The following is a 17,593-nucleotide window of genomic DNA, read 5'->3' as shown; positions in this document are numbered from 1 at the left end:
AACCACGAGAGGTCCATCTGGCAGGTGTAAGGTGACAGCCTGTGCCTCCACGCCCTCTCCGCAGTCGATGGAGTCAGCGGAGATCGAATGAAGGATTAATGTTCCTAACGTACATCGCCGTGTCCCTGCCGGTGCCTTCCAGGCGCTGAAGGTAAGCCGAGAATCCCGGGATGCATGGCTGTGGTTGATGTAGTGGTTTGGTAAATGCCTCCTGTCCACTGGAGGATCTTCAACGGCTGGAGAGGTGGCCCTCTGATTCCATCTCTGCCTGGGACTCGTCGTCTTCCGTTGTTGGTGACTCTGGGGTCTCCTCCATCACGGACTGGAAGTACTCCTGGATGATGTCTTGAAGTTCCATTGAGCCCTTCCTGTCCAGTAGGACCACGCCTAGCATCCATGGCAGGAGCTTCTGCAGGCACCCCTGTCCTCTGCCGATGGCAGCAGGCGAGAGAGAAGCTGTGAGATGACCTCGATGGTTTTCTTCAGTCGAACTGGAAATGAGTCCACCATTACCTCTGTAGGTGTGGGGTCGGACGGCTCTTCGTGTCGGGATTGGGTCAGTGGGTATGTTTGGGTGGCTGTCGACACTGCAGCCGCATAAGCTGGGTACACCCTGGACCCGGCCTGAGTGACAAGAGTGGCCGTGGGCTTCTGGGTCTCCTGGTGGGGAGCCGCTGCCGGACTCTGTCCATTCGTAGGAGGGGCCTGCCCTCGGGAAGAGGCCTGCCGGTGGGATGGTGTGCCATGCCGGTGCCCGGCAGAGGCCTGCTGGGCAGTGTTCCTGGCCTGTGGCCGCGTTTCCCAGTGATTTTGTCTCCTCGGCCATCTCGCGGTCTGGCCCCGCTTTTGGCCGTGCTGCTGCAAGCCAGTGACTGCCCCATAATGCCACTGCTGGGAGCCCAGTGCTGGGAACTCGCTGGTATTGCCCATCTGTGGCATCCGTGGTGCTGCGGTCGGAGCTCATGCCGACTGTTTACTCGGTGGTTCTGACGTTGGGCGTTGCCGTGGGTGCTAGGCCGTTCCAGTGAAGCACTTGCTGCCAGTGCTGCACCATCACAGGACAGCTTTGGTTCCAGGCATGGTGCCTCTTGGAGCAGTTGGCACACTTGGGCTCCGGCCGAGAGGCCCCGCTGGTCGGTTGTTTGAGAAGTGCAATGCAGTCCTTTGAGTCGTGTGCCTTGCTCACACTCCACACTTCTTCCCTCGCTGGCAGGTGGCTGCAGTGTGATTGAACCCCTGACAGTTGAAGCATTGCAGTGGGCCCGACAGGTACAACCGGGTCTTGAACTTACCTCAGACCCCAAGGTCCAAGTGCGTGGGGAGTGGTCCTTTGTGGCGTATCAGCGCCTGCCGGGTGGACACCTTGTTCACCTTGGCAGTGAGTCGCTCTGCCTTGAAATATTGGGCACTTCCAAATGGGGTCCAACGGGAGGGGCACAGGGACGTGCATGAGCACCCCCTTGTAGACCTTCTCCTAAGCAACCAGTTCCACCATGCTGGGATGTGACATAGCCAGCTTCTTTAATACCTCGTATGAATCCTCGTCTTGAGGAATGACCAGAACCTCGTTCCTGAGAGTGAACTCGCAGCGGAATTTGAGGCGAGGTATGCTCTCCAGATACCTCACAAACCCGTAATCGGGAACCTTGAATTTGTTGAAGGCCCTGGTTGCTTGTGCCCGAGCAGAGCGGGAATTCTTTCTTCCATGCGGAGTCAGCCATTCCCCATCCTCCGTGGTAGCCGACGTTACTGGGGTGGATACCTGGTATGGCCCCATTCCCGCCAGTTGAGGAGTGCCACAGCATCCTGGTTGCCTCTCATGACCCCTATGTCCATTTGGGGGAGCTGTATGTGTGCACTGATGGGGCAGTGCTCTGAGGGTCCCGTCCTTACCAATGGTCTCCATGGGTAGCAGCTGCCGTCTGAACTAGTGTGCAGGTCGGCAGATACAGCGTCCTTGGCTTTCTTGGTGGGAGCTTCCATCTGCCCCACGTAGTCCTCCGACTCTTCTGCACATTCCAATACTCGTTTAGGAGGCTCTCCTGGGCCTGACATGGTGACTGCGGTCGTGGCGGCAGAACCAGCAGCTGTGATGCTGACCGTGACCTCACAGCTGCCCACATGGGGCTCGTAGCAGTGAGGCACAGTGCACTTAGGCACCATCACTTGGCTAACAGCTGACGCACTAAACGCAGTCCAGCGATCACTAGAATCGACGCTACACTTATACTCAATTCTCAGTGTATATACTCTGAGAATTTTTATAGTTCCTCCTGACATATTTATATTATTTTATATTACAATGTATATATAATATATATTTAATGGTGTCATTTCTTATGTGTTACTAATTATTTTATTTAATATCTTGTCTTATATTCTGTATATTTTTTTTTATTTTATTTTTTTTTTCAACTTTTATTCAATAATTCTTCGTATGATTTTTTTATCTCATTTCAGAATTGTGTTATATCTGAATTATGGGATTTTTATTTGTTATTGTTGTTATGTTTCAGTGTGTTGATCGAGGGTGTGAAATACCACTCAGAAGTGCCCACCATGATTGGCAGGACCTTCCTCAGACTGGTGAGTGATCCACACCAGTCACCTCTCACTTGACACCCACACCAGTCACCTCTCACTTGACACCCACGCCAGTCACCTCTCACTTGACACCCACACCAGTCACCTCTCACTTGACACCCACACCAGTCACCTCTCACTTGACACCCACACCAGTCAGCTCTCACTTGACACCCACGCCAGTCAGCTCTCACTTGACACCCACGCCAGTCACCTCTCACTTGACACCCACGCCAGTCACCTCTCACTTGACACCCACACCAGTCACCTCTCACTTGACACCCACACCAGTCAGCTCTCACTTGACACCCACACCAGTCAGCTCTCACTTGACACCCACGCCAGTCACCTCTCACTTGACACCCACACCAGTCACCTCTCACTTGACACCCACACCAGTCACCTCTCACTTGACACCCACGCCAGTCACCTCTCACTTGACACCCACACCAGTCACCTCTCACTTGACACCCACACCAGTCACCTCTCACTTGACACCCACGCCAGTCACCTCTCACTTGACACCCACACCAGTCAGCTCTCACTTGACACCCACACCAGTCAGCTCTCACTTGACACCCACACCAGTCAGCTCTCACTTGACACCCACACCAGTCAGCTCTCACTTGACACCCACACCAGTCAGCTCTCACTTGACACCCACAACAGTCAGGTCTCACTTGACACCCACACCAGTCAGCTCTCACTTGACACCCACAACAGTCAGCTCTCACTTGACACCCACAACAGTCAGCTTTCACTTGACAGCCACACCAGTCAGGTCTCACTTGACAGCCACAACAGTCAGCTCTCACTTGACAGCCACACCAGTCAGGTCTCACTTGACAGCCACACCAGTCAGGTCTCACTTCACAGCCACACCAGTCAGGTCTCACTTGACAGCCACACCAGTCAGGTCTCACTTCACAGCCACACCAGTCAGGTCTCACTTGACAGCCACACCAGTCAGGTCTCACTTGACAGCCACACCAGTCAGCTCTCACTTGACAGCCACACCAGTCAGGTCTCACTTGACAGCCACACCAGTCAGGTCTCACTTGACAGCCACACCAGTCAGCTCTCACTTGACACCCACAACAGTCACCTCTCACTTGACAGCCACAACAGTCAGCTCTCACTTGACACCCACAACAGTCAGCTCTCACTTGACAGCCACAACAGTCAGCTCTCACTTGACAGCCACACCAGTCAGCTCTCACTTGACACCCACAACAGTCACCTCTCACTTGACAGCCACAACAGTCAGCTCTCACTTGACACCCACAACAGTCAGCTCTCACTTGACAGCCACAACAGTCAGCTCTCACTTGACAGCCACAACAGTCAGCTCTCACTTGACAGCCACACCAGTCAGCTCTCACTTGACACCCACAACAGTCAGCTCTCACTTGACAGCCACAACAGTCAGCTCTCACTTGACACCCACAACAGTCAGCTCTCACTTGACAGCCACAACAGTCAGCTCTCACTTGACAGCCACACCAGTCAGCTCTCACTTGACAGCCACAACAGTCAGCTCTCACTTGACAGCCACAACAGTCAGCTCTCACTTGACAGCCACACCAGTCAGCTCTCACTTGACACCCACACCAGTCAGCTCTCACTTGACAGCCACACCAGTCAGGTCCCACTTGACAGCCACAACAGTCAGCTCTCACTTGACAGCCACACCAGTCAGCTCTCACCTGACACCCACAACAGTCAGCTCTCACCTGACACCCACAACAGTCAGGTCTCACTTGACAGCCACACCAGTCAGCTCTCACTTGACAGCCACACCAGTCAGCTCTCACTTGACACCCACACCAGTCAGCTCTCACTTGACACCCACAACAGTCAGCTCTCACTTGACAGCCACAACAGTCAGCTCTCACTTGACAGCCACAACAGTCAGCTCTCACTTGACAGCCACAACAGTCAGCTCTCACTTGACAGCCACACCAGTCAGCTCTCACTTCACAGCCACACCAGTCAGCTCTCACTTCACAACCACAACAGTCAGGTCTCACTTGACACCCACACCAGTAAGGTCTCACTTGACAGCCACACCAGTCAGCTCTCACTTGACACCCACAACAGTCAGCTCTCACTTGACAGCCACAACAGTCAGCTCTCACTTGACAGCCACAACAGTCAGCTCTCACTTGACAGCCACAACAGTCAGCTCTCACTTGACAGCCACACCAGTCAGCTCTCACTTCACAGCCACACCAGTCAGCTCTCACTTCACAACCACAACAGTCAGGTCTCACTTGACAGCCACACCAGTCAGGTCTCACTTAACAGCCACACCAGTCAGCTCTCACTTCACAACCACAACAGTCAGGTCTCACTTCACAGCCACACCAGTCAGGGCTCACTTGACAGCCACACCAGTCAGGTCTCACTTGACAGCCACACCAGTCAGGTCTCACTTGACAGCCACACCAGTCAGGTTTCACTTGACAGCCACACCAGTCAGGTCTCACTTCACAGCCACACCAGTCAGCTCTCACTTCACAGCCACACCAATCAGGACTCACTTCACAGCCACACCAGTCAGGTCTCATTTGACAGCCACACCAGTCAGGACTCACTTCACAGCCACAACAGTCAGGTCTCATTTGACAGCCACACCAGTCAGGACTCACTTCACAGCCACACCAATCAGGTCTCACTTCACAGCCACACCAGTCAGGTCTCATTTGACAGCCACACCAGTCAGGACTCACTTCGCAGCCACAACAGTCAGGTCTCACTTGACAGCCACACCAGTCAGGTCTCACTTCACAGCCACACCAATCAGGACTCACTTCACAGCCACACCTGTCAGGTCTCACTTGAGAGCCACACCAGTCAGGTTTCACTTGACAGCCACACCAGTCAGGTCTCACTTGACAGCCACACCAGTCAGGACTCACTTGACAGCCACACCAGTCAGCTCTCACTTGACAGCCACAACAGTCAGGTCTCACTTGACAGCCACACCAGTCAGGTCTCACTTGACAGCCACACCAGTCAGGTCTCACTTGACAGCCACACCAGTCAGGTCTCACTTGACAGCCACACCAATCAGGACTCACTTCACAGCCACAACAGTCAGGTCTCACTTCACAGCCACACCAATCAGGACTCACTTCACAGCCACAACAGTCAGGTCTCACTTGACAGCCACACCAGTCAGGACTCACTTCACAGCCACACCAGTCAGGTCTCACTTGAGAGCCACACCAGTCAGGTCTCACTTGACAGTCACACCAGTCAGCTCTCACTTGACAGCCACACCAGTCAGGTCTCACTTCACAGCCACACCAATCAGGACTCACTTGACAGCCACACCAATCAGGACTCACTTCACAGCCACACCAGTCAGGTCTCACTTGACAGCCACACCAGTCAGGACTCACTTCACAGCCACAACAGTCAGGTCTCACTTGACAGCCACACCAGTCAGGTCTCACTTGACAGCCACACCAGTCAGGTCTCACTTGACAGCCACACCAGTCAGGACTCACTTCACAGCCACAACAGTCAGGTCTCACTTGAGAGCCACACCAGTCAGGTCTCACTTGACAGCCACACCAGTCAGGTCTCACTTGACAGCCACACCAGTCAGGTCTCACTTGACAGCCACACCAGTCAGGACTCACTTCACAGCCACAACAGTCAGGTCTCACTTGACAGCCACACCAGTCAGGTCTCACTTCACAGCCACACCAATCAGGACTCACTTCACAGCCACACCAGTCAGGTCTCACTTGACAGCCACACCAGTCAGGTCTCACTTGACAGCCACACCAGTCAGGTCTCACTTCACAGCCACACCAGTCAGGTCTCACTTGACAGCCACACCAGTCAGGTCTCACTTGACAGCCACTCCAGTCAGGACTCACTTCACAGCCACAACAGTCAGGTCTCACTTGACAGCCACACCAGTCAGGTCTCACTTGACAGCCACACCAGTCAGGTCTCACTTGACAGCCACACCAGTCAGGTCTCACTTGACAGCCACACCAATCAGGACTCACTTGACAGCCACACCAGTCAGGTCTCACTTGACAGCCACACCAGTCAGGTCTCACTTGACAGCCACACCAGTCAGGTCTCACTTGACAGCCACACCAGTCAGGTCTCACTTGACAGCCACACCAGTCAGGTCTCACTTGACAGCCACACCAGTCAGGTCTCACTTCACAACCAGACCAGTCAGACCTCACTTCACAACCAGACCAGTCAGACCTCACTTCACAACCAGACCAGTCAGACCTCACTTCACAACCAGACCAGTCAGACCTCACTTCACAACCAGACCAGTCAGACCTCACTTCACAACCACTCTGATTGTCTGTATGATAATATTAGTAATATTTTTTATATGGATTTTTCAGATTTTTTTTAAATATGAAAAATATTAAGAAATATGGAAAAATGCGCTAAAAAATTTTTTTACGTCTTTCGACGATTGAGTGAGCAGTTGTGAGCGTTGTCTGACGCCTCAATGTTTAGCTGTTTGGTAGCTGGTTGTGTTGAGTGGTAAGGTTACGTAGATGTTGTCTGATTGGCTGTGTCTAGTATTACGTCACGCAGATGCTCTCTGATTGGCTGTGTCTAGTATTACGTCACACAGACGCTCTCTGATTGGCTTTGTCTAGTATTACGTCACGCAGATGTTCTCTGATTGGCTGTGTCTAGTATTACGTCACACAGACGCTCTCTGATTGGCTGTGTCTAGTATTACGTCACGCAGATGTTCTCTGATTGGCAAGATATGCACTCTGCTATGTATAATTATTCATTTTACTTCCGTTCACAGTCTGTTGAGAGAGAGAGAGAGAGAGAGAGAGAGAGAGAGAGAGAGAGAGAGAAAACACAAATGATGATCGTCTCTAGGCACCATGATGGTAATGTTGGTGCAGTAGTAAGGATGAATGGGAGGATGTTGGCACCTGGAGAAGAAGTTGATATCCTTGGGGTGAAATTTGACTCCAATCTAACCATGAAGAACCATGTTGTAAATCTTGCAAACAAGGCAGCCAGGAAGCTTACAGCACTTGTATCTCCCATCTGCTTGACAGTAGGGGTTGCAAGATCCTGTACGAGGCACAAGTACGCTCACACCTTGAGTATGCTCCACTTTCTTGGTTTGCCTGCCCCCCCCTCTCATCTGCGACTGCTTGACAGAGTAGAGAACAGAGCAAGACGTCTCATCTCTCGCCTGGACCCATCCTGGATAGATCTGTCATTTCAGCAGAGCCTTCAACATAGGGATGTGGGTGGCCTTACTGTTATGTACAAGGCCAATATTGTCAAAATACCACACTTGGATCCACTTCGAGGACAGCGTGAAACAAGCTTTTATGCCACAAGACGGGCAGAAAGCAGCAACTTCACTCTGGCTGTACCCTTCTCCAGAACATCACTCCATCTGAGATCTTACATACCCAGGATGACTCGAGTATGGAACACATTCGTACAGCATAATGATGTCAACGAGATAAAGTCAGTTGATCAAATGAAAATGCTGGCCCACAGATGGCTCCAACTTCATCCTGTCCCGTACTTGTATGTCTCATAACAATAAAAATGCTTTCAAATGAGCTGATGTAGGTAACAGCTCTTAGCTTGCCAATAAAGTTAGGAATCCTTAACCTGTAAATAGCTGTCAATAAAGCTAGGGATCCTTAACCTTGTCAAACCCTGTGTAAAAAAAAAAAAAAAAAAAAAAAAAAAAAAAAAAAAAAAAAAAGAGAGAGAGAGAGAGGGCTGCCTGATAAATATCAGATGAGACCAGCTGATTTTTGTTTACATAAATAAGAACAGCTGATTTCTTTCCATGTTTCATCAGCTGGACAGAGATACGGAATTACCCTGGGAATTAGTGGAATTAGATTGTGTGTTTGGTGGATCAAGTGCTTGTCCAGTGACGAGAGGAAGTTTGGTGTGTGTTTGTATGTGTGGGTGTTTTATTGTGTAGTTTGGTTGTCATGGGTATTGTGTGTGTGTGTGTGTGTGTGTGTGTGTGTTTGTTTTTGTTTGTGTATGTGTGTGTGTTTGTTTTTGTTTGTGTATGTGTGTGTGTGTGTTTGTTTTTGTTTGTGTATGTGTGTGTGTGTTTGTTTTTGTTTGTGTATGTGTGTGTGTGTGTGTTTGTTTTTGTTTGTGTATGTGTGTGTGTGTTTGTTTTTGTTTGTGTATGTGTGTGTGTGTGTGTGTTTGTTTTTGTTTGTGTATATGTGTGTGTTTGTTTTTGTTTGTGTATGTGTGTGTGTGTTTGTTTTTGTTTGTGTATGTGTGTGTATGTGTTTGTTTTTGTTTGTGTATGTGTGTGTGTGTTTGTTTTTGTTTGTGTATGTGTGTGTGTGTGTGTGTGTGTGTGTGTGTGTGTGTGTGTTTGTTTTTGTTTGTGTATGTGTGTGTTTGTTTTTGTTTGTGTATGTGTGTGTGTGTTTGTTTTTGTTTGTGTATGTGTGTGTGTGTTTGTTTTTGTTTGTGTATGTGTGTGTGTGTTTGTTTTTGTTTGTGTATGTGTGTGTGTTTGTTTTTGTTTGTGTATGTGTGTGTGTGTGTTTGTTTTTGTTTGTGTATGTGTGTGTGTGTGTGTGTGTGTGTTTGTTTTTGTTTGTGTATGTGTGTGTTTGTTTTTGTTTGTGTATGTGTGTGTGTTTGTTTTTGTTTGTGTATGTGTGTGTGTTTGTTTTTGTTTGTGTATGTGTGTGTGTGTGTTTGTTTTTGTTTGTGTATGTGTGTGTGTGTGTTTGTTTTTGTTTGTGTATGTGTGTGTGTGTGTGTGTGTGTGTGTGTGTGTGTGTGTGTGTGTGTGTGTTTGTTTTTGTTTGTGTATGTGTGTGTGTGTTTGTTTTTGTTTGTGTATGTGTGTGTGTTTGTTTTTGTTTGTGTATGTGTGTGTGTGTTTGTTTTTGTTTGTGTATGTGTGTGTGTTTGTTTTTGTTTGTGTATGTGTGTGTGTGTTTGTTTTTGTTTGTGTATGTGTGTGTGTGTGTTTGTTTTTGTTTGTGTATGTGTGTGTGTGTGTGTGTGTGTGTGTGTGTGTGTGTTTGTTTTTGTTTGTGTATGTGTGTGTGTGTCGGTTTTTTTATGAGGGTATTTCTCTCTCTCCCTCTCATTAACCTTCCCTTTCTGTCTACCTCATTCCTTTTTATCATCTTCTTTCATCCTCTTCTGTCATCTTCACCTACTATCAGCCTCACCCTGGACGGACTGACAGTCTTGTACTGTGCTAGAAACATTATCCTGGCTGCAACATTTCACAGTTTGATCCACAAATTAAGAATGGAAACTAAGCAAGATTTTCCGTCCATTACGGATCTGATAATGGTTCAGTACGGACCGAAATGTTGTCTGATTTCCAGTTTCCAGCTTGCGGATTAGCTGTGGATCTACCCATTTGCACTAGCCGGCAGCTATCTCCTGCTAGCAATCCAGCAATAGTCACTATTCTACAACAAATTGCCACTATCTCTGGCTGTCCAGCTGCACCATCTAGCCACTCTCTCTGGCTATCCAGCTGCACCAGCTAGCCACTATCTCTGGTTATCCAGCTACACCATCTAGCCACTGTCTCTGGCTATCCAGCTGCACCAGCTAGCCACTATCTCTGGTTATCCAGGTGCACCAACTAGCCCCTATATCATTCTTCACCATCTAGGAACTATCTCTGACTATCCAGCTGCACCAGCTAGCCACTATCTCTGACTATCCAGTTGCACCATCTAGCCACTATCTCTGACTACCATTCTGCACCATCTAGCCACTATCTCTGACTATCCAGTAGCACCAGCTAGGCACTATCTCTGGCTGTCCAGCTGCACCGGCTAGCCACTAACCAGCTCGTCCTATCCCTCACAGGAGAGAGACTTCGACAAACATGCCGAGTACTGTAGCAATGAACCACTGGCCCAGGAGTTTCTTGACAACAACATCCCCGTCAAGGAGTACTTCGAGGTGAGTACAAGTACCATTTCTGTTATTGTTATTATTATTATTATTATTATTATTATTATTATTATTATTATTATTATTATTATTATTATTATCATTATTATTATTACTACTACCATAATTATTACTATTATTATTACTACTACATTCAAAACTAAGCACTAAACCTACAAGGGTAAGTGACAGCTTGGGATGACCTCATATTTTTTTGTGTTGACGATGATAATTATGATTATGAAGGTTATGATTATTATGATTATGATTTTGAGGATGTTGAGGGTGGCAGCGACGGTGCTGGCACCTAGCATAGCGTCGGTGCTGGCACCTAGCATAGCGTCGGTGCTGGCACCTAGCATAGCGTCGGTGCAAGCAGGGGATGATTGGAAGCTGTCATAATGTAAGATAAACACAACTACTCAGTGAAATGTAAAGAGCTTGGTTGGTTGGTTAAGGGGTTTGAAGACTATCAACTACACGAGGGTGGTGAAGATTGCTCGGTCACCTCACCAGCAGACAAGAATACTTTGATCCATGCAAAATAGGGATCAAATTATACCAGTGGTTCCCAAACTTTTTCAGCTTGTTACCCAATTTAACATGCCACATAAAGCATGTTACCCCTTTCACAAAATGTTGTTATTATTGATATATATGGCTAACTGTGAACGTATACAGCCTCGCATACTCTGCTAATCCTAGCAAAACCATTGAAAACGTAAGAACCACACATACATTATATATAAAATTAATAATAGCTACAAATTCAGAGTAACAGTGGGTAAATGCTAACTATATACTGCACAGGGCAGTACACATACATACCAGCTTATGTCTACCTCGGCTGATGCTCACAGATAAACTGACAGTGTGAAATAGAGGCAGCCTCAGGAAGTGAGTGACGCGTACTGGACAGGTCGATCTGGGCTACTGAGTGACTTTTGTCCTGAAGCATACTTGTCAAAATACTTTTGGGTTTCCACACACTTAGCTATATATTTCTTCTTTTCTAATACTGTATATTAGTTTTTGATGTTTATTGTTATTTGGTTTAACTTTATTACTTACTTATAATAGGTTTACTTTACAACTTTATATACTAAGACAAAGTTAACAATAATCCTCATACCGGGTACCGCATTGTTTTCTTCATTTTCAGAATTCATAACTTTTTTTCTGTCACCCCTCCATTACCCCCCAAAAATGGTTAAATTACCCCCAGGGGGTAATTTACCCCCAGTTTGGGAACCACTGAATTAAACTCTCAGTGTATATACCCTGACAGTAATACACTTCTCAGTGTATATACCCTGACAGTAATACACTTCTCAGTGTATATACCCTGACAGTAATACATTTTTCAGTGTATATATACCCTGAGAGAAATACAGGAGGGCCCAGCTTATACAGCAGGTTAGGCTCCTGGCTCCTGTAGGGCCCACTTATACAGCAGGTTAGGTTCCTGTGTACTGTAGGGCCCGCTTATGCAACAGGTTTGGTTCCTGGGTACTGTAGGGCCCGCTTATGCAGCAGGTTTGGTTCCTGGGTACTGTAGGGCCCTGTTTATACAGCACATTAGGTTCCTGGCAACTGTAGGGCCCCGCTTATACAGCAGGTTAGGTTCCTGGTTACTGTAGGGCCCCGCTTATACAGCAGGTTAGGTTCCTGGTTACTGTAGGGCCCCGCTTATACAGCAGGTTAGGTTCCTGGTTACTGTAGGGCCCCGCTTATACAGCAGGTTAGGTTCCTGGTTACTGTAGGGCCCCGCTTATACAGCAGGTTAGGTTCCTGGCTATTGTAGGGCCCCGCTTATACAGCAGGTTAGGGCTACTGTAGGGCCCCGCTTATACAGCAGGTTAAGTTCCTGGCTACTGTAGGGCCCCGCTTATACAGCAGGTTAGGTTCCTGGCTACTGTAGGGCCCCGCTTATACAGCAGGTTAGGGCTACTGTAGGGCCCCGCTTATACAGCAGGTTAAGTTCCTGGCTACTGTAGGGCCCTGCTTATACAGCAGGTTAAGTTCCTGGCTACTGTAGGGCCCCGCTTATACAGCAGGTTAGGGCTACTGTAGGGCCCCGCTTATAAAGCAGGTTAAGTTCCTGGCTACTGTAGGGCCCCGCTTATACAGCAGGTTAAGTTCCTGGCTACTGTAGGGCCCCGCTTATACAGCAGGTTAAGTTCCTGGCTATTGTAGGGCCCCGCTTATACAGCAGGTTAAGTTCCTGGCTATTGTAGGGCCCCGCTTATACAGCAGGTTAAGTTCCTGGCTACTGTAGGGCCCCGCTTATACAGCAGGTTAAGTTCCTGGCTATTGTAGGGCCCCGCTTATACAGCAGGTTAAGTTCCTGGCTATTGTAGGGCCCCGCTTATACAGCAGGCTAGATTTCTGGCCACCATCGTCAATATCATAAAAAAATTCACCTTTTTTCGAGTCATCAAAATAACCCAAAATGGATTATTGTTCTCCAGCATGAAATGGATCTATTGGCCATTAATAACTCCAGAGAAAAAGGCCGTGACTCTCAACCAGTCTGTCCTAAGGGCCTGGAATAACGTCTTAAACTGCCTACCTCATAGGCTGAGAATTCATTGTGTTTCGTAAATTTATATTTCTCCAAATCTCAATTAGTTTTTTTTCTATATCAGAGTTTTACTGATTTCCTGCCTCGTTTTATTCTCTTCCTTCTTGTTATGTAGTAGCGTCTGGGGAGTAATATATCTGTAATCGTACGAGTTTCATTATTACCTGTATTTGAACATTAAAATGGTATAAAATACCGAAAGGTTGTTATGTAAGACACATATGCAACAGTTAGGTATCTTTATTTCGAAACGTTTCACCTACACAGTAGGCTTCTTCAGTCGAGTACAGAAAAGTTGATAGAAGCAGAAGATACTTGAAGACGATGTAATCAGTCCATATTGTTTCATACCATGGAACAATGCTCTTCTCCAGACTGAGGGACTGACCACCTCAAAACTTTAAGGGTGATGGACTGATTACATCGTCTTCAAGTATCTTCTGCTTCTATCAACTTTTCTGTACTCGACTGAAGAAGCCTACTGTGTAGGCGAAACGTTTCGAAATAAAGATACCTAACTGTTGCATATGTGTCTTACCTAATTACCTGTATTTGTTGAAGGTTCAAGGAATTATTCCTCTGTCACTTTTTCCGAAAAGTAGTGAGTTATATTAGCTTCTCCATGTATGGAGGGATCTTTTGATTGATTGTATGTTTGAATGTGTGTGTGTGTGTGTGTGTGTGTGTGTATGGATGTGAGAGTGTGTGTGTGTGCGTGTGCGTGGCCTGGCTGTGTGTACGCGTGGGTGTGAACGTAAGTCGTAATGGTGGATCTGGCAGTCACATAAGGTGTGTATTTTGGTCAGGGTCAAGTCTGCCTTTTAATGTCTCCAGGTAATAATTCACCTGTGACTCGTGGAGTTTACACGTGTGTGTGTGTGTGTGTGTGTGTGTGTGTGTGTTGTGTGTGTGTGTTGTGTGTGTTGTGTGTGTGTGTGTGTGTGTGTTGTGTGTGTGTGTGTGTGTGTGTGTGTGTGTGTGTGTGTGTGTGTGTGTTGTGTGTGTGTGTGTGTGTGTGTGTGTGTGTGTGTGTGTGTGTGTGTGTGTGTGTGTGCTCACCTATTTGTACTCACCTATTTGTGGTTGCAGGGGTCGAGTCACAGCTCCTGGCCCCGCCTCTTCGCTGATTGCTACTAGGTCCTCTCTCTCCCTGCCCCATGAGCTCTATCATACCTCGCCTTAAAACTATGTATGGTTCCCGCCTCCACTACGTCACTTTCTAGGCTATTCCACGGCCTGACTACTCTATGACTGAAGAAATACTTCCTAACATCCCTTTGATTCATCTGAGTCTTCAACTTCCAATTGTGACCTCTTGTGTCTGTGTCCCTTCTCTGGAACATCCCGTCTTTGTCCACCTTGTCTATTCCGCGCAGTATTTTATATGTCGTTATCATGTCTCCCCTGACCCTCCTGGCCTCCAGTGTCGTCAGGCCGATTTCCCTCAACCTTTCTTCGTAGGATAATCCCCGTAGCTCTGGGACTAGTCTTGTTGCAAACCTTTGCACTTTCTCTAATTTCTTGACGTGCTTGACTAGGTGTGGATTCCAAACTGGTGCTGCATACTCCAGTATGGGCCTGACGTAAATGGTATACAGAGTCTTAAACGAATCCTTACTGAGGTATCGGAACGCTATCCGTAGGTTTGCCAGGCGCCCGTATGCTGCAGCAGTTATCTGATTGATGTGCGGTGTGTGTGTAGTGTGTGTCTGATATCAGTGTGACCATCTGGCACTCTAATATCAATCTCACCATCTGGCACTCTAATATCAGTCTGACCATCTGGCACTCTAATATCAGTCTGACCATCTGGCACTCTAATATCAGTCTGACCATCTGGCACTCTAATATCAGTCTGACCATCTGGCACTCTAATATCAGTCTGACCATCTGGCACTCTAATATCAGTCTCACCATCTGGCACTCTAATATCAGTCTCACCATCTGGCACTCTAATATCAGTCTGACCATCTGGCACTCTAATATCAGTGTGACCATCTGGCACTATAATATCAGTCTGACCATCTGGCACTATAATATCAGTCTGACCATCTGGCACTCTAATATCAGTCTGACCATCTGGCACTCTAATATCAGTCTGACCGTCTGGCACTCTAATATCAGTCTGACCATCTGGCACTCTAATATCAGTCTGACCATCTGGCCCTCTAATATCAGTCTGACCATCTGGCACTCTAATATCAGTGTGACCATCTGGCACTCTAATATCAGTCTCACCATCTGGCACTCTAATATCAGTCTGACCATCTGGCACTCTAATATCAGTCTGACCATCTGGCACTCTAATATCAGTCTGACCATCTGGCCCTCTAATATCAGTCTGACCATCTGGCACTCTAATATCAGTCTGACCATCTGGCACTAAAATATAAGTCTGACCATCTGGCACTATAATATCAGTCTGACCATCTGGCACTAAAATATAAGTCTGACCATCTGGCACTCTGAAAACACTACGAGGTAAAAATACCCAAAACATGTCTGAAATATGACCAGCCTTTGTATCGTTGTTTCCTGTACAGACAGTCTGTTTGCAAGTCGATACACCTGGAACACAACTGGTTCGTAAGTCAGGTTTACATACCTGTCCTCTGGTCCACTCAAAGCTTCACCTACTCACCTCAGTTAGGTGAACCTAGTCTCTTCCCTGTCACCTATACTGATCCATATCTCTCCCCTAATTTAACTCGGTATTTAACATTAACCTAGATCACCGTTCTTGGAAGGGCAAGGCTGCATTAGCACAGTTGTAAATATAGACGCAATGGAAGCTCCAACCTCAGTGATTTTCAGATATTTTTGGCTCTGGCACTAGTGCCACTTCTGCCACTACTTGTGGAGGCAGATGTGGCAGTGTATATACACTGAGATGCGGATATATCTCCGTGTATATGCCTTTGAGAGTCTGTTTATTCTCTATTTTAGGTGTTAGAGTATTCTTGACTGGTATGCACAGGTAACCTGTAGCCTTAATGACCCTCGTGCAGGTGATATGTAGCCTTAATGACCCTCGTGCAGGTGATATGTAGCCTTAATGACCCTCATGTAGGTGATATTCAACCTTAATGACCCTCGTGCAGGTGATATTCAACCTTAATGACCCTCGTGCAGGTGATATTCAACCTTAATGACCCTCGTGCATGTGATATTCAACCTTAATGACCCTCGTGCAGGTGATATTCAACCTTAATGACCCTCGTGCAGGTGATATTCAACCTTAATGACCATCGTGCAGGTGATATTCAACCATAATGACCCTTGTGCAGGTGATATTCAACCTTAATGACCCTCGTGCAGGTGATATTCAACCTTAATGACCCTCGTGCAGGTGATATTCAACCTTAATGACCCTCGTGCAGGTGATATTCAACCTTAATGACCCTCGTGCAGGTGATATTCAACCTTAATGACCCTCGTACAGGTGATAGTCAAGTCATTGCACTTGTGGCAGCAATGGGATGTTATTGTAAACAAAAGGAATGTGGCGGTGGCTCACTTACCTGTATTATTAATTTGCTGAGATGACGCACCTCAGACGGGATGTTGGGACTAGACAGATGCTTCAGAGAGATACTTCGAGGAGATGTAGGAGACGGGAGGGAGATAGAGAGATTACTGGAGGTGTAACTCAAGAGGAGGTGAGAGACATGATGGTTATCAATGCTTCGTATTAGTGGCATAAATTTTTGCTGTTATTTTTAAGTAACAGCAACTGTAGCAGTAACAGTAGCAGTAACTGCAGCAGAAGTAACAATAGCAGTAACTGCAGCAGAAGTAACAATAGCAACAAAACAACGACAACAGCAGTAGCAGCATCAGTAGCAGCTACAGCATCAGGAATGGTAGCCTTCTTTCATACTTACTTATACTTTTAAACTCTTACACACGCTGAAACATCGCATTCTTAAGGCTTACACACACGCGTACATTCTTACACACAGTCTCACACTCTCGACTTGCATGCAAAACTAAATACGGTGGGAGGGTATTACATCAGTATTTATTGACAGCAACACAAAAAAATATTCTTGCTGGAGATATTACCAGGTATGCAGGAGCATACCTGGTAATATCTGGTAATATCTTGCCGGAGATATTACCAGAATTGATGCAGCCAGAGTTGATAAAGGGAAGGAGTGGGAGAGGCAGGACAAGAAACACACGTGCACAACGGTACAGGTGTGGGATGAAACACTTGGGCAATATGGAACAGGTGTGCCTGGAATACGAATGTAGAATAACTCAGGTGAGGAAGGAATACAAGTGTGGAACACCACAGTGTTACAGCTGGTTGTGTTGCTGTTTCTGGTGCTGTTGCTTAGGATGGTGCTGACGTGGATCTAGAAACACCTGGTGCTGTTGCTACTGAAGATGGTGCTAGTTTATATCTAGAAACAGCTGGCTCTCCTACTGAAGATGGTGCCGACACAGTTCTAGACTCTACATGGGTTA

At 47.1% G+C, this 17,593-nt stretch overlaps 1 protein-coding gene across 10 annotated transcripts in view; it reads left to right on the top strand.

Annotated features, from left to right (window-relative positions):
• Obsc (Obscurin) overlaps positions 1-17,593 on the top strand; it is a gene marked incomplete at its 5' end in the record, with an annotated part of 440,143 nt that overhangs the window by 125,929 nt on the left and 296,621 nt on the right. For all 10 annotated transcript variants that reach the window (XM_070082639.1, XM_070082647.1, XM_070082643.1 and 7 more), the window contains 2 exon segments: positions 2,517-2,586; positions 10,450-10,545. In XM_070082639.1, the coding sequence (XP_069938740.1) occupies positions 2,517-2,586; positions 10,450-10,545 (166 nt within the window).

The sequence above is a fragment of the Cherax quadricarinatus genome, chromosome 7, assembly GCF_038502225.1.
Source record: "Cherax quadricarinatus isolate ZL_2023a chromosome 7, ASM3850222v1, whole genome shotgun sequence".
NCBI classification, from domain to species: Eukaryota; Metazoa; Arthropoda; class Malacostraca; order Decapoda; family Parastacidae; genus Cherax; species Cherax quadricarinatus.
This window is presented reverse-complemented; position numbering and strand designations above follow the sequence as displayed.